Below are 14,482 nucleotides of genomic sequence, written 5' to 3'. Positions count from 1 at the left end.
TAAAACGATCAGAAAATATAACTGCCTAAATGTAAATGAAAAACCACAAGCATGAGTCAAGTCTGCATTAGTCTTTTTGTTGCAGAAACGACTGTAGCTCCTTTCAAGCCTCCCACTCGAGGCCTCTGGCTCTGTCACTCTGTAGTAAACATCTGTTGATGAAATGTCCTTTGTGTAGGTGCAGCTCCTCAGCTCCTCAGCCCCTATGGAGTGGGAACTAGAGCCCCCATGTGGGAAAATAGAGAAATTGCATCATCTTACTTCACCTCTTTTACAGAGTTGCACATAACAAATTTGATAATATAGTCAATAAACGTTAAGTTCCTCTGAAAATTCTGTTTACTACACTACAATTATCTTGTTTGACAGAGCAAGAACAATGAGGTGAAACTTTTTTTTGCTCTTCTGTGGCATGTCAGTAGAGCAGAGGGCATTTTTGGAATGCCTATCATTTTTTCACCTCCACAACCAATAAACACTGCAGAACCAAAAAAAAAGGGAGAAAACCAACCCATGGACGAGCAAAACACCCACAGTCACTCAGGGTTGAAATATGTTAAAGGAAGGATTCCTGTGTGTGCAGGACCTGAGATCTCTGGCTTTTGTCTTTAAGCTTTCAAACACACTGAAAACACTGTTTGTCCAGGTTAGGACAGTGCAGTGGATAGCTCAGAATTGTAGTGATTGTTTCCATTCCTCCGTGTAAGTGCAGACATTCAAAAATAGCAGCAACATTTCGTCAGGCCTGATCGAGCTGCGTGCTATTTCAGGTCTTCCTGTCTCAGGAAACTCCCCTCGCCCCCCCCTTATCTCATGTGAATATGTCCTTTTTTCTGTCTTTGCCATGGAAATCTGTCTGCATGTTTCCTTTTAGTCTTCACTGATGTTTTGCTTTGTACAATATAGGATTATTTGACTTAAATAGAAACACACGAGTCCTGTACTCCAGCAGTTTAAGGTGTGGTTAGCTTCTTTTATGAGTAAAAGTATTGTCTCGCCAAAAACATTGACATCCTGCTGGGTGGTTGCAGGAATTACATTTTAGGGCTCCTAAACTCAGCTGTATATACATGTACAGTATGTAATCAGACCTAATCTGCATTTGGTTGTGACCATGGATTACCGTGAAACTTGGTGGGAGGATACAGGGAACAACCCATTGAGTTTTGGTGCAGATCCAGATCAGGGGGCAGATCGAGGATTTTTTTGTTTTTCACTTTCTTTAACATTGCAAGATGTCGTTTTTCAATATTTTCCTTGATTTCTCAAAAATGAATCATGGATCTTGATGAAAATCAGACATATTGATATTTATGTGAGTTTGTGCAATTTGGTGCAGCTTGATTGAATTTATGAGGAGTGTTGGTCCGTGGGCTCTACAGTGCCATATAATTATTTTTTTGTTAATTAGCTGGATTATGCAAAAATAAACTTCATGAAATCTGAGGAGTGGGATATGACCCAAAGAACAACCCATGAGATTTTACAGTGGGTCCGGATCAGGGGGCGGATCCTGGAATATTTTTTCACTTTCTTTAATAGTGCAATATAAGGGCGATTTTATTTCTCAAAGAATAATCCATGGCTCTAGATTAAAAAATCACTATACTGAGTGTCATTCTAATTAATATTTGTGACAAAGTCATCCTTTATGAAGATATATGAGCCTTTGCCCAAAGAACATTCTTGTCAAGATCTAAAGGCCTCTGTCGATTTGTCCGTCCTTATTCTCTTTACCTGTCTTCCCCATCCCCTCTGACTTCTTCTCTAATCTCTAAGGTTACCTCCTGTGACACCTCCACTGTCACTCATGCACTCCTCTTACCATTGAGCCAGCCAGGCTGCCTGATGTCTGAGGGATTGGTTATTTATAGTCTCCTCTCGATGGAGAGGGATAAGGGCAATGGAGAAAGAGACACTCAGAGGACAATGTAGTCCCAAAATACTCTGTCGTCCCTTACAGCCATTTTGCTACATTTTGGGAATGCAAATGAGAAGTGGGAGTGTGTGCGTGGAGATACCAACATGCACGTAGGCTTTTTGACTTATGACTGATGAGAGAAGTGGATTGTTAACCCTGTGCAAACATAGTTGATGATTTACATGAAAGAATTAGAGTTATATTGAGATATATTTGCACCATTTACTCTCACAACTGTGAAGCTATGGACATTTTTCAGTTCAGCTTCTCTCCCGATGAGAGCTGACACCTGAGCGTTATTCTCACCAGCTCTATGCAAGTGTGAAATTAGGAGGCAGTATTTTCATGGATAGTTAAGATGGATCCTTCGTGTGCTTCTAAGATACATATGTGGTTTCCTCCTCCTTTCACAAGTTACTGCAGTGTCAGAATATGGGCCCATATGGCTGGGCACGGTGTGTGTTAGTGTGTGTTCCATGTTTGTGTGTATCTTTCAGACTGATTCGGGTTTGCGCTGATATTTCTACAACACATACGTAACCATGCTGTTTGATTCTTCAGCTGGTTGATTGATTATTATAAGAACAGTATGGGCCTTATAAAGAGGCCACACGAGTGTTTCTACCCCGCCTGCTAAACTGCCCAGTCCTGGGGCTTCACCTTGGCACAGTCTGAGCTGTGAGTGTTGGCCAGAGTTGCCAACAGGAAGCCAAATGAAAAACAGATGGCAGGTTACTGGTGTTGTTGTAAAACCGAGGAGGGGTGGTGGAGATGGTAATAATGGCCTACTTACAGTATGTGATCTGTTCTTTTGTAGGAGACTTTTGTAAAATATTCATGTGTGTAAGGTTCCATGACCTGGAACATGTTTATGTTCAAACAATCCAATCGGGGGATTTCATATTATACATCACTGTATTTTGATGATCATTTTAACTGTAATTAGGATCCTTTTTGTTCTTCTTCATATTAATCCCCCCCTCTAATTCTATAATTAGACATAAACTTTTCCAGTGACAGATGGGGCATATACGCCCCCTTGTGGAGAGTTTGCAATAGTACACAGCAGGAATCAGCAGTATGGGCTCAATTTAGTAAACACATGTAGAATCCAAAGCAATGCCTGTACGTACACATATCCATACAATAACTAATACAATAGCTAGTTTTTTAGACTTCATACTCCTTTTATTTTACTGTGGAAAAAGTGTTGATTCAGCTCTATCTTAATGTTGTATTTTATCAATTGAGATTGTTTCTCAACATCTAGAACATTTTACATCCCAACAGTCACCATAGAGATGAATCAACACTGCTCACTGACACAAGCTGAATATATTAACCTAGTTAAAAAAAACGAATAATTCAGATAAATGATTGGAGCATCTCTCAATGATGTGATGTAATAATTGTTGTCTGTTTTAATATATTTTGTATTTGTTTAGTTCTCTTACAATAGCAGATGTAATAATTCTGGTTATGGCAGAGAAGGTTCTGTTCACATGTAAAATGAAAAGAGGGGATATGAGAACAGTAGCCAATACTGCACCCTGGTGGCTGTTCACCAAAACTACACGAGGTTCCGATTAAATGAACTGAAGTAATGAGTATAATCTAGACTATTTCTTTTGCAGTCATTGACCTTTATGTTGTCACATCTCTCCCCTACAGATGAGAAGCCTTACATCTGCAGCCTGTGTGACTTTGTTACCTCCGAGTCGCAGGCTTATCTGACTCATGTTCGTGTCAAACACCCGCCCGCCCTTGAAGACAGACCCAGCCCCAGCCCCAGCCCCAGCTCTAGCTCGGACAGAGGCACACCCAGCAGTTATCCCAAGCTGAAGAAAGCTCTTCTCCAGGGGCTGAAAAGCTCAGCATCCCCTTCGGCTTACCTCTGTGCTCGATCGTCCCCGCTGGACCCCAGCATGACCCCTGTGGATCTGTGTGTGAGGGCTGATGGCACGAGGGGGATAGCCTCCCTCACCTTGGACAGGAAGAGCCTCCCTAGCCACAAGTGCTCCTTCTGCTCCCACTCCACCCGCTATCCTGAGGTGCTCTGGATGCACCAGACTGTGGCTCACCGCATCAACAGCAGTAGCTCCAATCTGGCTCCTACATGGGCCTTTAAGAACAACTCAAAGGGCTCCAGGGATGGCTCGTTATCCTCCAGGAGGCGCACCGGTCCCCCGCCAGTCCTGGAGGGAAAAGAGTGTCCACCACTGCCTCCACTGATCCGCACCCAACGTACCCAGCCCCCAACCTACTCCAGTGAAGTGCAGAAGAAGAACAAGCCAGCCAGTCAAGCAGCCACGCCATCATCATCATCATCATCATCATCATCATTATCAACATCATCATCATCATCATCATCATCATCCTGTACCCCCTCCTCGTCGTTCTCCAGGGGTTCCTCCTCCTCCTCGGGCACCCATGCGGTGAGAGTCCCTGTACAGCCAGGCGGCAGCGCCAGCAGCAGCATCAGGCACACTGAGGACCAGAGTTATCCGTCTCGCTTCAGACCCAAAGTGGATATTTACCCAAGGGGAAGTTCGCTGTCATCCTCAGGCTCCACAGAGAAGAGCAGTGGCTCCCTCTCACATTCCTCAGCACCGAGCCCCAGCTCTGCCACAGTTTCCAGGATGGCCGACCGCTACTTAATGCCTCAAGAGGGCCTCGGTTTCATGCTGTCCAGCAAACACGGCCTTGCTGAGTACAGCCGGGCTAGGGGCTCGCCTCATCAGCCGCATCCCAACTCCCACAGCCAGGGCCGGGCTAACGCCACAAGGCCCAGCGCCATCACCCATAGCTCCGCAGCGGGACACAACTACGGAGCCCCCCAGGCACACAGAAGCACGCTGCATAATTCCGCCCCCTCCTCTACTTCTACTTCATTGCCTTTGGAGTCTCGTGCAGATGTGAAGCAGGAGCCAATCGCTGAGACACCGGAGATGCCAAATGACGTCCTCAGCTTCCTCAAAAACTACAGCCCCCACGATCTGGCCACTTTATACCACCGCTGGGGTGCAGCCAACGCCATGTTGGATCCCACTGGTAAGGAGCCATTTTTGTTCTTTTGTCTTTTATTTGCTGATTTACATCTACAAATGTGAAATTTTGTAGTAACACAATGCAACAATTTGGCTTTTGCTACTTTGAAATGCCATAAATTGGGAGAGTCCTCTTCATCCCCCATCATCAGCTCACACACAATATGCCCAGAGAGTCTTGGCCTTGGTGAAAATGCCAAATGTCACGAGTTGAAGGAAAATGTTTTCCAGCCACTGAGTATCTTGCTGTTTAGCTGCTACTGGACTTGACAAGGTAAACCAGTAAAAGACACACAGATCCACACTCAATGTGCGAGCCATATTCAGTCAGATACGTATTTATCCTCCCTAACACACTCACTCACTCATCATGACAGACACACATACTGCTCCACTCTGACAAGGTTTGAATAATAATGAAGGGGAGAAACATTAAATGAGCAGACACATGTTTACCTGGTATGAGAAAAGAATCTAGGGCAGCATGTGCGTCTGTGCACGTGTGTCCGTATGTGCTCAGGTTTTCAGATGCAAAAGTGTGTTTTTTTTTTTTTGTATGCCGTGAAAGACGTGACAGAACCTTTGCTACTCTCAGGTCTGCGAGGCATGCCTAGTCTCCAGCTCCACTCTCCCAGAAAGCTGTCACAAACTGTTTAGGTCATGGCTCTGCCTGACGAGAGGCTCGCACAGATGCGAGTGGAGAGGGAGGGGGGGGGGCAAAACACAGAGAGCGGGAACATAAGAGGCAAAGAGAGAGATGAGACAGAATAATTACCCCACCAGCTGCTTTGGAAATGGTCATTACCCAACATCCGAATTATTTGCCTATTTTCAGTTGTGTCTCTAAGGTCAAGTGGGGCTGTGCGGAGCCAGGGGTCAAAGACAACAGCCCCAGAGCGGACGCATGACATCGCTGTCAGCCGTCCAGGCACATATCGTCACCATCCGCCTTAGCCCTTTGAGTCACATGCTATAAAGTGACCTTTTTTGAGCAACTGAGTCTTTCTCCCTTCTCTCTCTCTAATATTCGTACCAGTGTGTGTGTGTGTCTGCATGTGTTTTTCCATCCAGCTTTGTCTTGTCTTTCATTAGTGCATCAGTGAGAAGGGCTGGCGGCCGCAGAGTAGAAGTAGAGTATCCAGAGGCCAGCAGTCCGGCTGCCAGAGACACTCTCTGTCACCTCCTCCGCCTCCCCGTCCTCCTTGTCGGGCTGCGTCCCTCCAACACTCACCGCTTTCCACGTACACACACAAAAAAACACACAACTAGTGGGCAGGGCACTGGCCAGGTATATGCCAGCTTTAATGCTTGGGGCGTTTGAGAAGTAAAGCAAACCCCCAAACCCTCAGGTCTGTTATCTTTCAGCAAGAGAGGTCACAGGATTACGTGTGAGTGTGTGAGGTCACAAGTTCATCAAACGGATCCAACGATCTTTCAATGACTTGTCTACATACAGCACATACACTCCAGGTCCTTATTACATAGATAACTAAATAATAAAAATGTGAATGCCTGAATTACAGTCATTTCAGTTCCAACAAGAGGCTCCTTTATGCTGAGTGGCCGCTCGCTTAGACTCTGCTTTACCATACACAGTTGGATTGCATATCCCATAACAATTCATTTCTTTGTGCCATTTTTCTTATACTGTCTCTTTATGGTTTCAGAAATACCATTATCTATGTTCAGTTGGAAATTGGTAGATTTTTTTGCCAGGGTTTCCTTTTGGTTTTTAAACTGCACTTAAAATAAATACCTGTAAACATCTTTAAAAAGATTTGTATTTGAATTAATTTACCTGCAAGTACTCCTGTCGTGCTCTTCATAGGATGTGTGTCACAGCATTGGAACTGTCACTTAAGGAGGTTAAAGAAGGATGTGACTTCATCAGTTGGGATTTATGCAGTTCTTTTGTGAAGTCACCCAAAATTGTGGGTTCAACTTTTTTCTTGTAAAAAAAAAAAAAAGTTGGAAAGTGAAGACAACATCTGAACCTCCTCAGCAGCTCCATGAAGAAGAAAGACAAATTATCTTGGTTTTGCATTTAGTCAAGTCATGTGATGGGATATATGAGCTTTGAAGTCATCAAAATTCAACAAGTTGCTTCTGTATGACATTTAATTTGTAAAGGTGACTTGTGCATGTAATGCGAGTGTTACTGCATCACCCTGTGCACGTGGGTGAGTGCAAATGTAGCCAGGTTGTGCCAGGGACCCAAGCAAACACACACACACACACACACACACACACACACACACACACACACACACACACATAAATATAACTCTTGAAATGCATACACATGCGGACACACACCTGACATGTGACACACGGGCAGCGGAGCGGGCACATCACAGCCGGGGCGTTTTAATTGCCTGTAATTTATGCGGCGTGTGTGTGTGCTGTGTGTGTCTGGCTGTCAGCCGCTGAGATGATGCTGTGTGACAGCTGCAGTCCAGCCCCTGGAGCTAGCCGCTCATAATGACACATTAGACATACTAATGATGCTCGCGCGAGTCCACTACTGACGCTACCTACCTCCACCGCTCCAGCCAGACTCCGTGCTCCTGTGCACCCACTCACTTTCTGCCCATTACTGACCTTTACATCTCCATTCAATCTCCGCAAACACTGCCACGCAAAACCGTCTCCTGCTTCGGAATCGACTGATAATGAAGTCCACATTTTCCACCGGTCTTCATCGAAAAATCTCACATGAGAAATGTCACATGGACGTGCAAAACAAATGTGATTGGCCCGTGTGTGTGAGAAAAAACTTTTTTTTGTATCTGTCATGTGATTTAAACCCTTCTACTTGTGCGTTTGATCTATGAATGTAAATTCCCGGGTCACATCTCGGTTCAGCTGGGGTCTGAGTGGAGTTTTCTCCAGGTACTCCAGCTTCCTCCCACATTCCAGAGACAGGCAGGTTAGGTTAATTGGAGACTCTGAATTGGCCGTAAGTGTGGATGTGAGCGAGAAGGTTTCTTTCTCTCTGTATGTTGGAGACCGTTGTCAGCTGGGATTGTTGACAGCTCCCCCCCAGTGAGCCTGAAGGAATAAGTAGTATAAATGGATGGATGGACACAAGTCACGTTTCAAAAAGGGCTTTGTTATTTTCAGATCAGAGGACTGACAGGTCAAAAGGGCCAAACGCAAAAAAAACTCTGATAGGGATCCAATTTTGCTAAATGTTATCTGCTGATAGTAAGAGAGATATAATTTGATTATTTTTTTTTTTTTAAACCAAAGGTGTTTTTAACTCACCTGCATCCTAAAAGTCACAATCCATGTTTCATTTTTTAAGCCTCCTCTTCTTCAACCCTCCTCAAAAACAGCTGAATCTGCTTAACGTTCCTTCCATACATTTGATTTACATCTTACACATGTTTTTACCAGATTAAACTTCCAGGTTGAAATGATTTGCCTTATTTATATTTTTTGAATGTGTGTTCCTCTCTTTTTTTCCTCTGTGTGATCAGGGATGCTGAGGTCTCTCATGCGACAGGGGCAGTATATCTGTAACGAGTGCGGGAAGAGCTTCAGTCAGCCGAGCCACCTGCGCACGCACGTGAGATCCCATACAGGTAAAATACAGCCAACATGAGCACACTCACTCAGAGGAAAACTGATTACACATCAACACATGCAGGACATAAAAAAGGACAAACAAGATGGATTCTTAATCAACATAAACGCCGATACAATATCAGTATAGTTGCTTTCAGACATGCACTGAACTCCAGAGAATATCCTGACATTCTCCGGAGGGGCTGTATGTGAGAATGCAAATGTCTGCGTGAAAGGCCACTGACTTTCTCTGGAGTTTCTCCTGCCAGCCCCCCAGTAAAACCTCTGGATAATGTCTGAGTGACCCATACAAGAAAACAGCTGATTATCCAGAGGATTCACAGTGAGTGAATGGGTGTGTTGATGACATGTGACGGACAGAAAACTGAATTAAAAAAAAGAATCCACATATCTCAGGATGAAAAGCGGTGCCATACATGTAGAAGACACAGAGGAAGATGTCAAGAGAGCTTTTGGTGATAAGGGCCGATATGTCAAAGTGCTGGAAACAAAAATGCGTGACCTCCGCTGCAGAGATTCATCACGTCCTGCGCCAACACTCACCTAACCACTCCGGAGATTTCTGTCAACACATCTGATCGGAAAAATCTCCTGCTGCGTTGTTCAAAGAGAAACTCTGAGTTTGCCATTGTCCGAGAACAACTCAACCACTGTTGAAAATTGCTTTACGTGCTCATCGTTAGAAGCCGCACAGACTAATCTACTACATCTGTAAAAACTTTACTAATTCCAGTTTTTGAGCTATTGAAAAGGGCGCTGGCTTTCCAGGCCCCCAAAAGAGAACATATGGATTAAATAGATCAATCAGTCGAGTTTTTAAAGTCATTCGCAGTAACGGTTAAAGAAGTTTTTGCAAGAGCATCCGTCACTGAGAGTGTATTATAACACAGACAAATGACCTCTGCAAAGAGCAGCACGGCTGACAGCCTCAGTGTACTGGGCTGTGGGTAAGAGAGGTCTTAAACCTGTAGAACAACCTCATTAGCCACTTGTTATTCATGTATTACTCGATGTTCCCATTTTTTTGCCACTCCTTCAACAGTCACTCATTCCCTCGCCACCCGTGTGCACACATCATCGCCCGCACGGCTATTTATCCACCCAGAAACACTCACGTGAGATGTGGAGAATATATGCATGGAGATTCACATCCCGGACGATATTTCATTGTCCGACTCTCCATACGTCGACTGTGCTCCTGCACTCGCCGAAATAAATCAAAACCGATCTTTTTGTTCAGTTGAGTGTGACAGCCGGTCTGTGAGTCCGTCCCCCGCCCTGGGCTGGGCAGCTGTCTCTATTTTTTAAACTGAAACATGATTTGCTCCGGATACTGACCTGTGACAAATTGTATACATTATTAATCACATGTCAATTAGAGAGATGGAATTGTGCATTCTAATGAAGCAGAACAGCATTTGTCCACGCCAGCCTCATGAATCCATTTGCATGTGTCCCGATGTCTTTCACTTGATTTAGACGTCCCACCTTTTCCTCTACTTTATCCTTTCCCCCTCTACTTTTCATTTCCTCATGTCCTCTTTTCCTTTCCGTTCCGTTCCGTTCCTTTCCTTTCCTTTCCTTTTCTTTCCTTTCCTTCCCTTTATTCTTTCCTCTCATCTCACCTCTTCTCCTGTGTCAGTCTTTACTTCCCCATCATATTTCCTTTACCGACACATTCTCTGTTATTGCCTTCCTCACTTTCATCTAGTCTCTTCTCTCTTCCTATTTACTTTGCGTTATTTAAAAATATTTTCTCTATTCTTCCTCTTCCTCTATTTTCCCTCTCATCTTAACTTTTCCCTATCATTTCTGTTTACTTTACTCTTCTTTACTCCACTTTTCCCTCGCCCTCTCGTCTTCTCTCCTCTCTCCTCTCTCTACCTCCCCTCCTCTCCTGTCATGTCCATCAGCCGAGTTGGCGGTGATCACAGTAGACAGTGAGTTAAGTAGCTTCTTTATAGAGAGTGTGAATGATATGTGGCACCGCCAGTGATTCTAAGTGACAGAGGCCAAATGGTAAGTGATGCAGTGCTCAGCCTCCCCCCGAGCTCTACTGTAAACACACACACACACACACACATACACACACACACACGCCCATGCATAGGCTCTGTAAACACTTGCCGAGGCTGTAATTAATGTTGTCACCAGCGGTTGTCTTCAGCATGGACGTGCACACGCTGAAAAAGGCCAGCCACCCCGAGGCCTCCATTAACATGCGTCATATTAAATCACTGACTTGCCTCCACCAGGTTCCATCATCATCACCACCACCATCATCACCATCATCATCATCATCATCACTGCCAGTTCCCCTCCATTAACGAGGGCGCTGGTGGCAAACCTTACTGCATGCCGATGGTGGTGGAGGAGAGAGAGCGAGAGAGAGAGAGAGAAAAAAAATTGCTTGTGTGAATCTGGTAGAGCTTTTAACCAAATGCCCTCCTCCCCTTCCTCCCCCTGCCCCCCTTCCTCCCCCACCTCCCCTCCTTCTCCCCCCACAGTTGGGTTTGATTTTAACGGACTCCACAGAGGTACTGACGCTCACGCCACCGCTTCTGAAGCTCCCAAACAAGTATGTGGCACGATGGCTAATCACTGGGCTCCCCACCCACATCCATCGCTTCTGCATGTTTCTTATCATTGTTATTATTATTTTTCTACTGCCTCACCTCCGCATGTGCGTGTCAGTGTCAGTCTTGCACCTCCCATCTTTCTGTTTTTTCTTTTCTTTTTTCTTATTCATGTGTAACAGTCACACGTGGCACCCGGCATTAACACCTGGCATTCTCACAGCTGGATCACACCTGACATCAGCGTGTGTATCCAGTACACATTCAGTGGCTTTCATATTTTAATTAGACAGGGTTAATGGTTCTCATATTAATTGAGAAAAAGCAACTTGGCATTTGTAAAGTGCCCTCAAAACCTTAAAGATTACAACAAACATTTGATTTGTTTCTCAGTGATATAAATTTGCTGGGTTTTGATTATATATTCATTTCATAAACACATGAAACACCTTTAAAATGCACATCAATCAAACACAATGCAGTGTCCAATAGTAAAGTTCTGCTCTAATAAGAGATATACCAGTTACCTGCTCACTACCAGGAGTCGGATACATCCTTCAGTTCCTCCATTGTAAGTGATGAGCTTTTCTGTTTCTGGTCTATTTGGGACATATATCAGAGGAACATACAGGCACTTAGCATGAGGAGTGATCGTGAGTGCAGGCGTGCAGCTGCAGCCATCCATCATCTATAACTCTACTAGTATAACGTTCTGAAAAAAAGTTTGTCTGAATAAGTAGTATTTTTTCAAGTTGACACCTTGACACGTGTCTGCCGAGTGTTTCAGATGGAAACATCTGCACGTAGAGTTAAGATGTATGGTTTCACATATGGAAGAGCTCCCGCTATAAGAACTCAAACTTCCTCAACAAAAAGAAGTGACTTGTGGGAGGTGCAGTTCAAAAACATCACAACTTCGAACAGGGACTAGAGCTAAAAAATGAGCAGTTAACTAATTGGCAGGTAATTCGGTAATAAAGTAGCAGTTTAATAAATATCCCTTGGCTTCAGCTCATCCTTTTCTTCATCTTGTATTATAGTAAACATGTAAATATCTTATTATATTATTAAATATCGGACAAATTTAACACCTGCCCAGTGACGTGCGTCGAGGCCGAGGGAACACAGGAGTATATCTGCTCTGATTTGACATTCGGAGCGAGCTGGGTTCTACACACGCTGCGCCTCCATCTTAATTAATCAAACTCATCACACACAGACACACAACCACACACCCGCGTGGTCTCAGATTTACCGCACGCTATGAATGATGGGAGCAGGCGCGGCAGAGGGGTCCAATTAGATGTAGTGTTGACGCTGCTTTACGGTGACGATAACCTTTAGTATAATGTAGTGCACCGGTCCCGTCAGCGATGTTTTCCTCACAGGACGGTGTCGTGGAGGTGCTCGCTTTCCTCTCACGTCTCACCCTCGCCGTCTTTCCAGCTGTTTCTTTTTTCTTTTTTTTTTTGATTTTTGTGTGATTAATTGTATATCTTTTTTTGTTTTTTATCTCTTGTTCTCACCCCCTCCTCTTCGTCCTCTCTGTTGTGTTACTGATGATGTATGATAACAGCTATATTTCCCTGTTTCTTCTTCGGGGAGAGGGGGGTGTGGGAGGGGGCAAGGGGAGTCATTTGTTTTCCTGCTTTGATATTCCTCCATTTATCAAAATGATAATTAGGTGCAATTAAATGGCAATCTCATTTGTTTTGTTCAGGTGCTTGTTGCTTACTTTATTATTATTATTTTTTCTTTTTTTTTTCTCGGAGAGGTGTCTGTGCCATTGTAGGTCAGTCTAATTAGAAAAGAGGGTATAGTGTGTGTGTGCGTGCGTGTGTGTGCGTGTGTGCGTGTGTGCGTGTGTGTGTGTGTGTGTGTGTGTGTGTGTGTGTGGTGGAGGGCAGGCTTGTGTGATTGAGAGAAAAGTGTACAGAGAAAAGTAGGACTGTTCAGACAGCAGAAGTGTGTCACAAACAGAAAGGAAGAGTTATTCCATTTGGGTCAGGACAGAATGGCAGAGCGTTTACTTTGAATTAGGTTGAATAAGTTGAATTAGGTGTAAAAAATAAAGAAAAGAAATGTGAACGCTGCCTTTAACCTGCATAATGTTTCCCTTTTTTTCCTCTGACTACCATCACGTGTCTTGGTTTTATGTTTGTCTGTGTTTGCTTGTGTTGTTTCCACCGCAGTGAGTCTTATCTGTGGTTTATGTCGTATTCTGTTGTATTCATCTATAACGTCACCTGGGGCCTCTGTACCTGACCTATCAACTGTGTGTGTGTCTGTGTATGTGTGTGTGTGTGTGTGTGTTCCTCAGGGGAGAGGCCATTCTGCTGCCAGCTCTGCCCATACCGAGCATCTCAGAAAGGGAACCTAAAGACGCACGTCCAGAGTGTCCACCATATGCCTTTCGACAACAGCCTGTGCCCAGACACACGGAGCTTGCCACTGAGCCGGGAGGAGCAAGGAGCGCTGGCTGCCGAACACCCACCAACGCCACAACAACAACAATAACAATCTCCTCTGGATGTACTGTGATCTGGTTTTGGGGCCAGACTAGTCAGGGAATCAAACAACTCCAAAACACAGCCACCACTCATAGATATCTGCAAATAGGACCCGAGACACATGATTGACTTTTTGAGCCTCTCCTCTCCGCTGAGTATCCTGCGAGAAGAAATGTATAAAATGAAGGTTCTTGTAATTTTTTTTGAAGTACTTTTGTTTTTGTTAAGAAGCTAGTTAAAGCTGTGCTAGGCAGTTGTAAAAGCAGAAAATATAGGGCCACAGAAGAAGGAGAGAATAGACAGAAAGGAAAGGTGGACTCGCCAACGTTTGCTCTTTTTTAGTGTGAAGTTTGGCAAAATAAGGAAAGTTGTGTTAAGTTTACATCAACGTAAAAGGACGACGGAACATAGAGGTCCTCAGAACTGAAATTCTTACCTCTTGCTGCCATTTTGGAGGCACCACCACCTGCTTAGCGCAGCTCGACAAGAGGCAACAATATTTATGAAAAGAAGAAAAGATTTTAGTAGAGGACTGTGGCATTGCATGGCTGCTGTAGTCGACCCCTTCCCGCATTGTATTTTTGCGTTATTGTATGCGTTTGTGCGTTCCTCAGGACACCAATCATCCAGGAAATGACACGAGAGAGGAGAGGATGCTCTGCCCTTCATCAACAGTCAACTGACACATTGCGAGCTCGTCTCATCTGGGCTCTAAGTCATGAAGATGGCGACTTCTATGTGTGTGTGGTTGTGTGTGTGTGTGTGTGTGTGTGTCTGCGTGTTCAACTCACTTCCTTCCACTCCAGAGTGCAGTGACCACTCTGAGGCTGCACAGCT

At 44.5% G+C, this 14,482-nt stretch overlaps 1 protein-coding gene across 5 annotated transcripts in view; it reads left to right on the top strand.

Annotated features, from left to right (window-relative positions):
• Nucleotides 1–14,139, top strand: part of LOC117776890 (zinc finger protein 516-like) — a 45,796-nt gene extending 31,657 nt beyond the window's left edge. For 4 of the 5 annotated variants that reach the window (XM_034611259.1, XM_034611262.1, XM_034611260.1 and 1 more), the window contains exons 3-5: nucleotides 3,593–4,972; nucleotides 8,451–8,555; nucleotides 13,456–14,139. In XM_034611259.1, the coding sequence (XP_034467150.1) occupies nucleotides 3,593–4,972; nucleotides 8,451–8,555; nucleotides 13,456–13,652 (1,682 nt within the window). In that variant the 3' untranslated portion in view covers nucleotides 13,653–14,139. Of the gene's footprint in view, nucleotides 1–3,592; nucleotides 4,973–8,450; nucleotides 8,556–11,066; nucleotides 11,138–13,455 lie in introns of all 5 variants that reach the window. The other variant, XM_034611263.1, reaches the window with a different exon arrangement.
• The last annotated feature ends 343 nt before the right edge of the window (nucleotides 14,140–14,482 follow it).

Source organism: Hippoglossus hippoglossus, chromosome 16 (genome assembly GCF_009819705.1).
Source record: "Hippoglossus hippoglossus isolate fHipHip1 chromosome 16, fHipHip1.pri, whole genome shotgun sequence".
Taxonomy (NCBI): Eukaryota; Metazoa; Chordata; class Actinopteri; order Pleuronectiformes; family Pleuronectidae; genus Hippoglossus; species Hippoglossus hippoglossus.
Note: the sequence above shows the minus strand (reverse complement) of the source record. Positions and strands in the feature narration are given on the sequence as shown.